The 15711-nt window shown below is 47.9% G+C and overlaps 1 protein-coding gene across 5 annotated transcripts in view; it reads right to left on the reverse strand.

Moving 5' to 3' along the window:
* The window catches only part of samd4a (sterile alpha motif domain containing 4A), a 273565-nt gene that overhangs the window by 23104 nt on the left and 234750 nt on the right, over positions 1 to 15711 (reverse strand). For all 5 annotated transcript variants that reach the window (XM_072489709.1, XM_072489710.1, XM_072489706.1 and 2 more), the window contains one exon: positions 9997 to 10080. In XM_072489709.1, coding sequence (XP_072345810.1) covers positions 9997 to 10080 — 84 coding nt within the window. The remainder of the gene's footprint in view (positions 1 to 9996; positions 10081 to 15711) is intronic.

Below are 15711 nucleotides of genomic sequence, written 5' to 3' on the forward strand. Positions count from 1 at the left end.
AATTAACAATAAAAATCCAATACAAGAAATAACATGCCAATACAAGAAAGTAAAAATAGCCTCAATTGCCGAGTCTTATTCTTCACGGGAGAAAACTAGAAGGGTATTTCAAAATATCCAGGTTTCTCCCCACCTCAATTTTAAATCTTCAACTTTCCTCAGCCTTGGACAAAAATCTTCATTCTACCACAGAGTGCTGTCATTCACCAATACACCATCTCCCATTCATCATTTAAAGCACATGAAGCACTGAATAGGGTTTTTAGTGCTTTCAATTGGCAAAATATTTTAATCTGGAGATGCGTTAACTTTTTTCTTTTATAAATCTGTTTATTCTCTTCATTTTCAACATTTTCTTCAATAAACAACTGATGCACGATCAATGACCACTCAAGCGAGGTTGTAGTCCAAGTGTAGGCTTTAATAAGCTAGATGTTTCCCCCAGCAGCTCAACAGAATGAAGGTGGCTGGGGCGGCACGGGCTCTTATACCCCGCCTAGCAGGGCGGAGCTACCATACACCTTGACCAATAGGAAGCATACAGTTTCCATCAATGGTGTTCCAGCATTACCAGGTACCGTAATACCTCTACTACCACATTCACCCCCTGTTAAAAAAAGAGAGTCCGGCGGGGGTGGTGGCCTGATACTACAAACATGGCAACGTGGCAAAATTAGTTATGGAGGTACCATAATACCTCCGTACAGCGTTTTGTAACTATTTACAATTCTATTAACTATTTACAATTTATGGTTTAAATTTACAGTTTACAATTTAAAATGAAGCAATCAGTCGATCGGGGGCCCTGGTCGTCCTCTGTGATCGTCGGAGCTTCGGTGGTGACTCCGGTGGAGGCTCGGGCATCTGTGACTCCGGGAGCGTGGCTTCAATCTCCGTGGCAGCTTAGACACCCCTAGACGGCGTTGGTGGGGAAAACGGTTGACCAGGGAAGGGAGCGCCTGCGGGGTGCGTCGGTGGGTGGGGCGGCCTCGACGGGGCCGGCAGAAGGACCGATCCTCCTGTAAGGTGCCCGGGTGGAGGGGAGGGTGGGACTGGTGGCTGAGGTGTGCGTGGGGCTCCGGCGGGCGCCAGGTCTCGTAGGGAGACCGTAGCTTGTCGGCCGTCGGAGTACGCCACAAAGGCGTACTGGGGGTTAGCGTGGAGAAGATAGACCCTCTCGACCAACGGGTCCGATTTGTGAGCCCGCACGGGTTTTCGGAGCAGGATGGGTCCGGATGTTGCCAACCAGGTCGGGTGCGAGGTCCCAGAGGAGGACTTCCTGGGGAAGACAAGGAGATGTTAGTGAGGTGTCTGGTTGGTGGTGGTACAAAGCAGTGACCGGATGGAGTGGAGGGCATCCGGGAGGACTTCCTGCCAGCGGGAGACTGGGAGATTCCTGGACCGTAGGGTCAGTAGGACGGTCTTCCAGGCCGTTCCGTTCTCCCTCTCTACCTGTCCATTACCCCGGGGGTTGTAACTGGTCGTCCTGCTCGAGGCGATGCCCTTGCTGAGCAGGAATTGACGCAGTTCGTCGCTCATAAAGGAGGACCCCCTATCACTATGTATGTAAGCGGGGAACCCGAACAGTGCAAAGATGCTACGGAAGGCCTTGACGACGGTGGTTGCGGTCATGTCGGGGCAGGGGATGGCGAATGGGAACCGGGAGTACTCGTCAATCACGTTCAGGAAGTAAATGTTGCGGTCGGTGGAGGGGAGGGGGCCTTTGAAGTCCATGCTGAGGCGTTCAAAGGGACAGGAAGCCTTTATCTGGTGCACTTTCTCTGGCCGGTAGAAGTGCGGTTTGCACTCTGCGCAGATGTGGCAGTCCCTGGTGGCTGTCCTGACCTCCTCGATGGAGTAGGGCAGGTTGCGGGTCTTGATAAAATGGAAAAAGTGAGTGACCCCCGGGTGGTAGAGGTCCTCGTGGAGGGTTCGGAGGCGGTCCACTTGTGCGGTGGCACATGTGCCGCGGGATAGGGCGTCAGGAGGCTCGTTTAGCTTCCCGGGACGATACAAGATCTCGTAGTAGTAGGTGGAGAGTTCGATCCTCCACCGCAAGATCTTATCGTTTTTTATCTTGCCCCGCTGTGCATTATCGAACATGAAAGCAACCGACCATTGGTCAGTGAGGAGAGTGAATCTTCTGCCGGCCAGGTAATGCCTCCAATGTCGCACAGCTTCGACTCTGGCCTGGGCTTCCTTTTCGACTAAGGAGTGGCGGATTTTGGAAGCATGGAGGGTACGTGAGAAGGCCTGCCCACTTGGTTGAGGGTGGCCACCAGAGCTACGTCAGACGCGTTGCTCTCGACCTGAAAGGAGAGGGACTCGTCGATGGCGTGCATCGTGGCCTTTGCAATGTCTGCTTTGATGCAGCTGAAGGCCTGACGGGCCTCTATCGACAGGGCAAAAGCTGTGGATTGGATCAGGGGAGGGGCCTTGTCCGCATAGTTGGGGACCCACTGGGCGTAGTAACGGAAAAACTCTAGGCAGCGCTTCAGGGCCTTGGGGCAGTGAGTGAGGGGGAACACCATAAGGGGGCGCATGCGTTCAGGGTCGGGGCCTATAACTCCATTTTGCACTACGTAGCCGAGGATGGCTAGGCGGTCGGTGCTAAACACGTATTTATCCTTGTTGTATGCAAGGTTAAGGATCTTTGCGGTCTGGAGGAATTTTCGGAGGTTGGTGTCGTGGTCCTGCTGGCCGTGGCTGCAGATGGTGACATTATCGAGATACGGGAATGTTGCCCGTAAACCGTACCGGTCAACCATTCGGTCCATCTCGTGCTGAAAGACCGAGACCCCGTTGGTGACACCGAAGGGAACCCTTAAGAAGTGGTAGAGCCGCCCATCTGCCTCGAAGGCAGTGTATTTGCGGTCACTAGTGCGGATGGGGAGCTGGTGGTAGGCGGACTTAAGGTCTATTGTGGAGAAGACCTTTTAATGCGCGATCCTGTTGATCAGGTTGGATATGCGGGGCAGAGGGTATGCGTCCAGCTGTGTAAACCTGTTGATAGTCTGACTGTAGTCGATGACCATCCTTTGCTTCTCCCCGGTCTTTACCACCACTACTTGAGCTCTCCAGGGACTGTCGCTAGCTTCAATGACTCCTTCCCTCAGTAGCCTTTGGACCTCTGACCTAATAAAGATCCGATCCTGGGCACTGTACCGTCTGCTCCTGGTGGCGACGGGTTTGCAATCCGGGGTGAGGTTCGCAAACAGGGAAGGCGGGTCGATCTTAAGGGTCGCGAGGCCGCAGACAGTGAGGGGGGTATAGGGTTGCCGAATTTGAAGGTTAGACTTTGGAGGTTACACTGGAAGTCTAAACCTAGGAGTGTGGCCGCGCAGAGGTGGGGAAGGACGTAGAGACGGAAAATTTTGAACTCCCTTCCCTGGACTGTGAGGTTTGCTACACAAAACCCCTTTATCTCTACTGAGTGGGAACCGGAGGCCAGGGAGATATTTTGATTAACGGGGTGGACGGGGAGGGAACAGCGCCTTACCATGTCAGGGTGTATGAAGCTCTCCGTGCTCCCAGAGTCGATTAGGCAGGACGTCTCGTGCCCGTTGATAAATACAGTCGTTGTAGCAGTTGAGAGTGTTCGAGGCCGGGACTGATCCAGAGTCACCGAGGTTAATCGTAGCAGTTGAGTGTTCTCTTCGGACAGTGTGTGGTCAGCCAAGCTGGGGTCCTGGGGTTCATCAAAGATGGCAGCTCCCATTGGTCGCACATGGCTGGGGGTGTACAAAATGGCGGCGCCATCCCGTTAACGTGGCGTCCGTGGGACAAGATGGTGGCGCCTGGGGGCCTCACGTGGCCTCGGAGTAGGAAGATGGCGGGGCCCGCTGGCCGCACGGGGACCATGGAGAGGTTTGTGGTGGTGGTCCGCATTCGCCGCCGGAGACCGCGGCAACTGCACTGGCCTGGCATACCACCACGAAATGGCCCTTTTTACCGCATCCGTTGCAGGTGGATGCACGGGCCGGGCAGCGCTGGCGGGGGTGCTTGGCCTGCCTGCAAAAGTAGCAGCTGGGCCCCCCGGGGTTGCCAGGCCGCCTTGCAGAACAAGCTTGTGGGGGGGATGGGGGATATCTCGGGGTCGGCCGCGGAGGGGTTCCATGCTGCCCATGGATCTGCCGCGCGGTCGGGAACGTAAGCGCGGGCGTTTCTGGAGGCCACATCCAGGGAGCCTGCAAGGGCCTGTGCCTCCTTGAGACCTAGAGTATCTTTTTCTAGCAGTTGCTGGCGGATTTGTGAGGATAGCATACCTGCCATGAAAGCGTCCCAGACCAAGAGTTCAGTGTGTTTGCTCGCCAAAACTTGTGGGCAGCTGCAGTTTCTCCCCAACACCAGGAGTGCACAGTAGAATTCTTCCAGCAATTCCCCAGGGGTTTGTCGCCTCGTTGCTAGCAGATGCCGGGCGGAAACTTTGTTTACCAGGTGAATATAATGTCCTTTTAGCAGCTCTATTGCTGCATCGAAGTCTTCCGCTTCCTCGATGAGGGTGTAAATCTCCGGGCTCACCCTTGAGTGCAGGTCTCGCATTTTCTGTTCTCCTGTGGGTGCGTTTTCGGCCGTCCCAAGAGATCCTTTAAAGCACGCCAGCTAGTGCTTGAAGATTGCTGCTGAGTTCGCCGTGTGGGTGCTGAGTTGCACTCACTCTGGCTTGATTCGGATCTCCATCCATTTAAAAAAAAAAACTAGCTTATTATATCGATGCACAATCAATGACCACTAAAGCGAGGTTGTAGTCCAACTGAAGGCATTAATAAGCTAGACGTTTCCCCCAGCAGCTCAGGTACAGAATGAAGGCTGCTGGGGCGGCACGGGCTCTTATACCCCGCCTAGCAGGGCGGAGCTACTATACATCTTGACCAATAGGAAGCATACAGTTTCCACCAATGGTGCTCCAGCATTACCAGGTACTGTAATACCTCTACTACCACAACAACCAAAGAAAAAAACAAAAACAAATACAATAACAATCCCCCACATACAAACCACATCCCGTTCGATATACAGACCAAAACATCCACCGTACATTTCAGGTAAAAAAACAAAAATTAACAATCAATCCATAAACAGTGTAACCAAAGACAACATGTCGCCGACCCTCCCCTTGTACCCCCCTAATGTTCAATGGCAACCAATTCTCAGAAGTGCATAATAAACAGCCCCCATGAATTGTGAAACCCTTCCTCCATCCCCTTCAGCTGAGACTTCACCTTCCCGAGAGTCAAAGAAATTCAAGTAGGTCCCCCTGCCGAGCCGTGTCACAGGATGGAGAAGCTAACCTCTACCCCAACTGGACCCACCTCCGGGCAATCAAAGAGGCAAAGGCTGTTGCCAACACCCTCAGACCCAACTCCTGCACAGACTCTTCTCCATTCTAACCCACTGGGACTCTCTCTCTCTCTTCTCTCTTCTCCCCCCACACCCCCTCCCCACTTTGACCCAACTCTTCACCTTTTCAGCATTCACCACCCAGTAATGATACAGTAGATTCGGGAGGCCCAACCCTCCTGCCAGCCGTTCTCTCTGCAGAAGTACCTTCTCAAACCTAGCCACCTCTTTAAAAAACGCCTTTGGTAAAAAACTCGGCAGGCACTGAAATATAAACAAAAACCGCAGCAACACATTCATTTTAATCACCTGCAACCGACCTGCCAGCGACAGAGGAAGACCATCCCACCTTGTCAAGTCCGCCTTCACCCTCCCCATTAAACTAGTAAGATTGTACCTACCCCCGTCCTATGCCACCTGTGCACACCACTGTTATACAATGCCATCTTCACGCAGCCAAAGACCGCCCACCTCCTTGCCAACTCCACGGTAGTCTTGGTATATACATATACCAGCTCCAGCCCACTGCACTTCCTGCTTCTGCATTGCCCAACTTAGGACTTTCTCCTGCACGCAGTACCTATGGAAACAAATAATCGTCGTCTTGGCAGCTGATTCGCCTTTGGTTTAGGCCTCCACACCTTATGAGCCCGATCCAGTTTATACCTGGGGGGAACTAACCCCTCCCCCAAGAGCTCCGCCAACATCTTGGCAAAATACTCCTTCAGCCTCTGGCTCTCCACCCCCTTGGGCAAGCCCACGATCCTCAGATTTTGCCACCTCGCTCTGTTTTCCAGGTCCTCAACGTTTGCTCGCAGACCCTTGTTGGCCTCCACCACCCTCTGCACATTCTCACCCATCAAGGTGAGCCAATCGCTGAATTGCGGTAAGGCCTCCTCACTCCCTTCAGTTTCTCTCCCTGCTCCCGCACCTCGGCTGATGTCCTCGACACCGCTGCCTTCACCGGGGCAATCGCCTTCTTGACCAGCACCTTCAATGCTGTCATCATCTCCTTCCTCATCATCTTCATGTGCTTTGCGAACTGTTTTTCAAGTTCCAAAACCATCACCTCGGTCATCTTTTCTGACGTGAACAGCAAGGCCGCACCCATCGACCCAGCCTCCGCCATCCTTCCAGTTCCGAGCAGACCCTTCCACTCGACAGCGAACCTTCACTTGTCCACTTCTTCACGGTGGTTTTCCTTGGACATCTTCCTTCCTTATGTCTTCCTGCATTTATTTAATGAAAAATTGACCCTGGGACAATTAAATTCTAAAAGAAATTAAGCCTCGTGTGACTTCCTCCCACGTGCCGCCACTGGAAGTCCTCTGGAGATGCATTAACACACAATGAACTTAATTCTATTGGGTAAATTAAAGCACGATTTCAGAACTTTTATACACTGAACATTACATTTGCTTTTTAATGAAAATTGTTAACATTTGGACTTGGGATGAGATGGTTAACTGCAAAACGCAAGTATTTTAAAATTATATTGGCAGTAACACTGCCTCTATACTGGGTGTTACCTTCTAACAAACACAGAAAAATAGTGAATTACTCCTGTAGTTGCTACAATATTTGAGAGGACTTTTGTTTAAAATAGGAAGTTGAAGATATCATTTGAAGAACTAGATGAATTCAATTACTAAATATTTTAAAATTAATTTTAAGTAGTTTACATAAAAGTTCTATACAACATGCCTCTAAAAATGTTGAAAGTTATATCATTCAGATATCAAGTAACTTGAACTCAGAAAAGGATTAAATAGTTTTTTTTTTGTTGGAACAAACACAGACTGATTTTATTTCAGCAAAAACAAAAATGTTAACTTTTACCTACCGAGAATAGAAAACTTACTGTTCAGTTGATGACAGGCTGGAGAGGCTTTCACTGTACTGAATTAAAACTAGCTGACTGCAAATAAAACTTTACCATAAGTCAACTCAACACTGTACTTTGCTAGGAAAGTGATGTTTAAGGAAATGCCTCACGGTTTGCTATACTAATAAGCTATTTAAGAGACATGCAAAGCAGATGGCACATGGACACAGCTCACTTTGTTAGAACTCTGGGGCTTAACATATGGACAGCAGTACTGCATACCAAACCACACCACATTATTGGCTGAGCTTTCCCCAAAATATTACTAATAAATGGTTTTAACAGAGACTCCGTTGTGGATCTACAGCTTAATTATAAGTAGTACATTCAGTTTCCATTTTAATAATGAAATCATATATAAATCTGCCAAGTTAGAAGTTGTATGTCAATAATCAGAGAATGCTTATTAGAAAATAACTTGGACACGGGATGTACTGTTTTGACCAGATCAATCCTATGAATTCTGGATTAACATTCATTTTGAATCAATGCACCTGTATACCAGAGATACACACATATTGTTTAATTGCTCCAAAAATCAAATAAGGTTTGATATTTATTTAAGCACTATTAAAGATATTTTCTCCCATGTAATGTTTATATTGCAGTACACAGGACTATGCTGCAGATCTTGTGCATGTAGAAATCATCGTGCAGCACTCAAAACAGCTTGTGAAAAGATGCAAAAAATGGTGCACTTTAATTATGTACATTAGAAAATGTGTTGATTGGTTACCATTAATTTAAATCAACCATTGTTGTTAAATTAAAGTAATAAATTGCTAAAGCCTGACGTCAACAAGGGATCAGATGTTCCAAATGACACTCTCTGCCTTTTCAGCCCCCAAGTTCGATTTTAGAAGGAGCTTATAAATTTGAAATGAAATTAATCATGCATCTGTTTCACTTAAGTGGGGATTCAGGAATGCATGCGTCATCAATGACAGCCAAGTTAAGTTTTTGAAGCCAAATTCCATTGAACAAATTTACTAGTTTTTAAATGATTAACTGAATAAATGAAAACATTATTTAACCTGCACAAAGGTGTGTGGGCCTAGATAGAGTGCTCTTTCGGAGGTAGGTGCTATGGGCCGAGTGGCCTCCTTCTGCACCGTCGGGATTCTATAGAATGCAGTAGATGTATTAATGGATTTTTCAGAAGATATTACTTGGATTGAAGGAGGGTTGAAGTGGTGTACTTCAAAGGTCAGTCCTGGCATACAATCTTAATTTCAGAGCACAATCTTAATTTTCTGATTATATACGATAGAAGCTTTGAAAAATAGTTAGGTAGAGCACAAAAGACATCAGGGAGACAAAGACTGATTAATCGAATGGGTAGACAAGTAGAGGATGGAATTTAATGCAGAAAGCTGCAAGATAATACACTTTGGGATGAAAACAAGAAGTGAGAGGATACACTCAATGGGAAGACACTGCAGGATGAATCGAGACCATCGAGACAATAAATATCCAACTCTTTGAAAAGCAAGTAGATCAAGTCAAAGAAAAGGTGAACTGTATTTTTAGATTTTAAAAACACAAGCACAGAGCCATGATAAGTTTAAATAAATGATTGTACCCTGCGCTCGCTGACCTACATTGGCTCCAGTCCAGCAACATGGCTTTACAATTCTCATCCTGGTTTTCAAATCCTTCCACATCTTTGCCCCTCCATATCCCTGTAATCTCCTCCAGCCCACAACCCTCCCAGATATCTGCGCTCCTCCAATTTTGGCATCTTGCGCATTCCCAATTATAATTGCTTCACATTTAGTGGCTGTGCCTTCAGTTGCCTAGGCCTCATGCTGTGGAATACCCTCCCTACACCTCTCAACCTTGCTTTTCCCTTTTAAGATACTTTTTAAACCTACCTTTCTGATCATGCTTTTGGTCATCTGACGTAATACTTATCTGGGCAGCATGGTGGCACAGTGGTTAGCACTGTTGCTTCACAGTGCCAGGGACCCATGTTCGATTACCGGCTTGGGTCACTGTCTGTGCGGAGTCTGCACGTTCTCCCCGTGTCTGTGTGGGTTTCCTCCGGGTGCTCCGGTTTCCTCCCACAAGACGTGCTTGTTAGGTGAATTGGACATTCTGAATTCTCCCTCTGTGTACCCGAACAGGCGCCTGAGTGTGGCAACTCGGGATTTTCACAGTAACTCCATTGCAGCGTTATCAGCCTACTTGTAACACTAATGAAGATTATTATTATTATAATATCGCCTTCTGTGGTTTGGGCTCATTGTTATATAATGTTCCTGTGAAGCATTTTGAGATGTTTCATTGTGTTAAAGGCACAATATAGAGACAATATTGGTTAGGCCATAGTTACTGTATTGTACACAGTTTTGGATACTCCATTACAGAAAGGATATTAAATCCAGAGAGGCAGCATATATTCACCGGCATTGATGCCAGGGATAATAAACTATAGTCACGAGGAGAGGCTTCCTGCAGCTGGCATATGATATATTCACTAAAATCTGACTTAGTCACTGCAAGTTTAAAGTGCACAATGATTATGAAAATAAAATCAAGAAGATATAAATTTCAGATTCTTGTTTTCGATTAATTTACCCGAGTGAAAAGAAAACTTTACGGATTGCCAATCTATGCCCCTTCTAAAGGCTTCTTTTACCATAAATGTGGATGAGACCAGTTAAAAGGATATTCTTCTTTTTCACATAAAACTATCCCGAATATTCTAATTATACAGATGCCTCATTTGGTTTTTGGGCATGCTTGCATGACATTCCGTTTTCACTTACCACCCAGGGCATGTTCAGTCATACTGAGACACAATGATTCCAGTCTGTTGTTTATATCAGGTTCTGTCACTGGCACTTGGAACTCTGAAAAGCAAAATGTGAACCCATCAGGAGTGAAACTGAATTCATAAGTGCCACACCAAGTTATTTCTGCTTCTGAAAATTGTACAAGTAATTTTCAAAAAGACAAGTCAGAGTCAAATTTTCCTCTCCTTGAATGGCCAATATGGCTTCTTAGTAAAATTAAATTCAGGTAGTTGGAAAGGGCAAGAGTTATGGAATGAAAAATGACACTGATATTTGGGCCCATTTACAGGTTGGGACAAATTATTTGCATAATCAGTAATCTGGCTTTACATGTGACTTGGGGACTATAGAGTCGTCAGTGGACATTAAAGTTCCAAGAGCAGCCACCTCTCATTCCAGTAAACATATACAGTAGAATAAACATGCTTCACTGTGTTACTGTGAGAGGTAGACCTACAATCTGGCCTTGCACAAGGACATACATTTTTTCCTCCCAGAGGAGGTGATCAAGATGAATGTCTGTGAGTATAAGGAGCATGGGGTATATTCTCTCTCATCGCAAATAGAATGGAAACATTTGAATTGTAACCAAGGATCAGATGGCCTTTGCTAGTTCCATGACAAAGAATTAAACTGGCTCAAAATTTAACTCTCGATAGAAAAAAAGCTATCAAAACTGAAACATTTTAACAAGACAATTCATTGTAATCTGGTACTTTAAAACCACTGGCATTTTCATAGTGCTATGTAATGCAGCCACTGACAAAGCACCATAATATACAAAGAGGGATATGACATCATTGTGGAATATTGATGCACTATTCCAATCTGAAATAACGAATGGTTGAAGCTCAGAATGAGGGGGGGGCTTGAACCTCCTCAAGAGTGGCAATTGGCATTGGAATACCACTCTGTGCCCAATTTCTTACCTGATTTTTTTATTCCAAGCCTGTCCGACTCAAACTGGGTATGGGGAGGCGCAAAGGCGGGAGGGCATGGAGGGGCACGGCAGAGGTTTTGATTGCCACTCTGAGCCCAGTTTCTTACACCAGTCGGCCTCAGACTGTATAATAGCTACCCAGAAGTTACAAGTGCTTTTAATTCTTCAAGTGCTTTGTAGGTAACTTTTGGTGCAAGCAAGTTGGAACCATCTGAAGTTTGCCATTTAAATCAGATTTTTGGATTGTTCCCAGGACAGGGTAATTGCTCAGAGGATGTTTGTACTTCTGGGCAATTGCTGTGCAAATTTTACCTGGGAGCATCCAAAGGGCATTCCCAAATGCATCTTCAGGGTACTCCCTAATACGATGCTGGGAAGCTTGGAAGTTATGGACCAATATCCAAATGAAAAAAAAAACAACATGAATTATGACGTACAAAGAGAAATTATTCACATTTACATTTTTTTTCTGGTCAGTTAACTTCCCTAATTAAAACTTTATTTTAATCCATTCCTCAATGCATAACAAATTATTTTGTACAATTTTACTATTTGAGAGTTGTTACGGTATTACAATAGACTAACAGATGATCTGTTATGGTGTTCAGTAAGCTAAAGGTTCCAATTGTGCAGGAGTGTTATGCCTTGTGGCATTACCTGACACACATATTGGGAAAGAAGCGTGGGGTACATCAGAACTGGGAGATGTCAGGGCCTAGCAATACTTGGCACATTCAGTGCTAGAGTGAGGTTCAAGGAAGATGGGTGAACGGTCCTGTATACACAGAATGATATCCTGAGATTTGAGAGGATTTGAAAGAGAATTATGATCTTGGTATTTCTGAGCAGAGGCCAGTTCACTGGCCAGGTTGAAGGGTTCCAGTAGTATTGGAGACTTTTCAGGTCTGCAGTATAGCAGGTAGTAAGGTTTAACAGACTTGGGGTGGAAGGCCACGCGAGAAGCATAGGACCCAATGACTGGAATACTTTAGAAACAACAATTCCATCACCTTCAGCTCATCTGTCAAGACCTCTTTCCTGTTCTTATGTAACCTTCCTGTTCTTATGTAACCTCAAGTAATGTCCGCGTTGTTCACTTCTTTTTTTAAAAAAATATATTTTATTAAAGTTTTTCGATCAAAAAGAATTTTCCATTTTTACAACTTTGTAACAAAATGTACATTGACCGTTATTTAAACAATATATTAACTAACAACAAGTGCAGAAAAAGAAATAGTAACATTGAAAAAATAAATATAATTATAAACAACTAGCATGGAAAAAAAAACCCAAGGACCCACATGTACCCCCCCCCCCCCCCCCCCCCCGGGTTGCTGCTGCTGTCTTTCCCGTTTTCCCTTATCGCTCTGCGAGATAGTCAAGGAACGGTTGCCACCGCCTGGTGAACCCCTGAGCCGAACCTCTTAGTGCGTACTTTATTCGCTCCAATTTTATAAACCCTGCCTTGTCGTTTATCCAGGCCTCCACACCCGGGGGTTTAGCTTCTTTCCACATAGGTAGAATCCTTCGCCGGGCTACTAGGGACGCAAAGGCCAAAACATAAGCCTCTCTCGCCTCCTGCACTCCCGGCTCTTCTGCAACCCCAAATATAGCCAACCCCCAGCTTGGTTCGACACGGACCCCCACCACCTTTGAGATCACTCTTGCAACACCCACCCAGAACCCATGCAATACCGGACATGACCAAAACATGTGGGTGGGGTTCGCCGGGCTTCCCACGCACCTCCCGCACCTATCCTCCACTCCAAAAAATCTACTCAGCCTTGCTCCAGTCATATGCGCCCTGTGTAGAACCTTGAATTGGATCAGGCTGAGCCTGGCACACGCGGACGAGGAATTTACCCTACTTATGGCATCTGCCCACAGCCCCTCCTCAATCTCTTCCCCCAACTCCTCCTCCCATTTACCCTTTAGCTCCTCTACCATCGTCTCCCCCTCGTCTCTCATTTCCCTGTATATAATCGGACACTTTACCATCATCGACCCATGCCCCCGAGATCACTCTGTCCTGGATCCCCTGCGCCGGGAGCTGCGGAAATTCCCTCACCTGTTGCCTTGCAAATGCCCTCACTTGCATATATCGGAAGGCATTCCCAGGTGGCAACTCGTATTTTTCTACCAGTGCTCCCAGACTCGCTAACGTCCCGTCCAAGAAAAAGTCCTTCAATTTCACAATTCCTGCTCGTTGCCAAGATTGGAATCCCCCATCTATCCTTCCCGGGACGAACCTGTGGTTGTTCCTTATCGGGGACCACACCGAGGCACCCGTCACCCCCCTATGTCGTCTCCACGGCCCCCAAATCTTTAAAGTCGCCACCACCACTGGGTTTGTGGTGTATTTTTTCGGGGAAAACGGTAATGGCACCGTCGCTAGTGCTTTTAAACTTGTTCCCCTACAGGACGCCATCTCCAGCCTTTTCCACGCCGCTCCTTCTTCTTCCCTCATCCACTTACATATCATAGACACGTTGGCGGCCCAATAGTAATCACTCAGGCTCGGCAGTGCCAGTCCCCCTCTGTCCCTCCTACGCTGCAGGAACCCCCTCTTTACCCTTGGGGTCTTTCCAGCCCACACAAAGCTCATAATACTCCTATCCACTTTCTTGAAGAAGGCCTTTGTAATCAGTATGGGGAGGCACTGAAACCTCGGGAGGACCACCATTTTGACCGCCTGTACTCTACCCGCCAATGACAGGGGCACCATGTCCCACCTTTTAAAGTCCTCCTCCATCTGCTCTACCTGTCGTGTCAAGTTAAATTTATGCAAGGTTCCCCAGTTCCTAGCCACCTGGATCCCTAGATATCGAAAGTCCCTTGCTACTCTCCTCAGCGGCAGATCATCTATTCCCCTGCCCTGTTCCCCGGGGTGCATCACAAATAGTTCACTCTTTCCCATGTTCAATTTGTATCCGATGAACTCTCCAAACTCCCTGAGTGTCTGCATTATCTCAGGCATCCCCTCCACTGGGTCCGCCACATATAGCAGCAGATCATCCGCATATAATGACACCCGATGTTCCTCTCCTCCTCTAAGCACCCCTCTCCACTTCTTAGAGCCCCTCAGCGCTATGGCCAATGGCTCGATTGCCAACGCGAACAGTAACGGGGACAAGGGATACCCCTGTCTTGTGCCCCTACGTAATCGGAAATAGTCGGATTGTTGCCTGTTTGTAACCACGCTTGCCACCGGGGGCCCCGTACAGGAGCTGAACCCATCTGATGAACCCCTCTCCAAATCCAAATCTCTTCAGTACCTCCCACAGTTAGTCCCACTCCACTCTATCGAATGCCTTCTCTGCATCTCCATCGCCACCACTATCTCCGCCTCCCCCTCCGGTGGGGGCATCATCATTACCCCCAGCAACCTTCGTATGTTGGCATTCAATTGCCTCCCTTTAACAAACCCTGTCTGGTCGTCATGTACCACCCCTGGGACACAGTCCTCTATCCTAGTCGCCATCACCTTGGCCAGTAACTTGGCGTCTACATTTAGGAGGGAGATGGGCCTGTATGACCCGCACTGCAGCGGGTCTTTGTCTCGTTTCAGGATCAACGATATCGTCGCCTCCGACGTCGTCGGGGGTAGTGTCCCCCTTTCCTTAGCCTCATTGAAGGTTCTCGCCAGGAGTGGGGCCAGTAGGTCCACATATTTCCTGTAAAATTCCACCGGGAACCCATCTGGTCCCGGGGCCTTTCCTGCCTGCATGTTCCCGATTCCTTTTACCACCTCCTCCACCTCAATCTGCGCTCCCAGACCTGTCACCTCCTGCTCCTCAACCCTCGGGAACTCCAACTGGTCCAAGAAGTGCATCATTCCCTCTTTCCCCTCCGGGGGTTGGGACTTATACAGCCTCTCATAGAATGACTTTAACACCCCGTTCACCCTCTCCGCCCTCTGTTCCATCCTTCCCTCCCAGTCCCTAATTCCTCCGATCTCTCTCGCCACCCCCCTCTTCCTAAGTTGTTGGGCCAGCAGTCGGCTCGCCTTTTCCCCATACTCGTATTGTATTCCCTGCGCCTTCCTCCACTGAGTCTCTGCCTTACCCGTGGTCAGCAGGTCAAACCCCGTCTGTAGTCTCCGTCTTTCCCTGTATAACCCTTCATCCGGGGCCTCCGCATATTGCCTATCCACCCTCAGAATCTCCCCGATCAGTCTCTCCCTTTCTTTACCCTCTTCTTTCCCCTTGTGGGCTCTTATGGAAATCAGCTCCCCCCTAACCACCGCTTTCAGCGCCTCCCATACTACTCCCACCTGGACCTCTCCATCATCGTTGACCTCTAGGTACCTTTCAATACATACCCTCACCCTTCCACATACCCCCTCTGCCAACAGTCTCATGTCTAATCTCCAAAGTGGGCGCTGCTCCTTCTCCTCTCCTAGATCCAGATCCACCCAGTGCGGGGCGTGATCTGAAACGGCTATAGCCGAATATTCCGTTCCTGCCACTTTCGGGATCAGCGCCCTTCCCAGGACAAAAAGTCTATCCGGGAGTGTACTTTATGGGCGTGGGAGAAGGAGGAAAACTCCCTACTCCTCGGTCTAGCAAATCTCCAGGGATCTACTCCTCCCATCTGCTCCATAAACCCCTTAAGCACCTTAGCCGCTGCCAGCCTCCTCCCGGTCCATGATTTGGACCGGTCCAGCCCTGGTTCCAGCACCGTGTTGAAGTCCCCCCCCAATACCAAATTTCCCATCTCTAGGTCCGGGATGCGCCCCAACATACGCT

The sequence above is a fragment of the Scyliorhinus torazame genome, chromosome 2 (assembly GCF_047496885.1).
Source record: "Scyliorhinus torazame isolate Kashiwa2021f chromosome 2, sScyTor2.1, whole genome shotgun sequence".
NCBI lineage: Eukaryota > Metazoa > Chordata > Chondrichthyes > Carcharhiniformes > Scyliorhinidae > Scyliorhinus > Scyliorhinus torazame.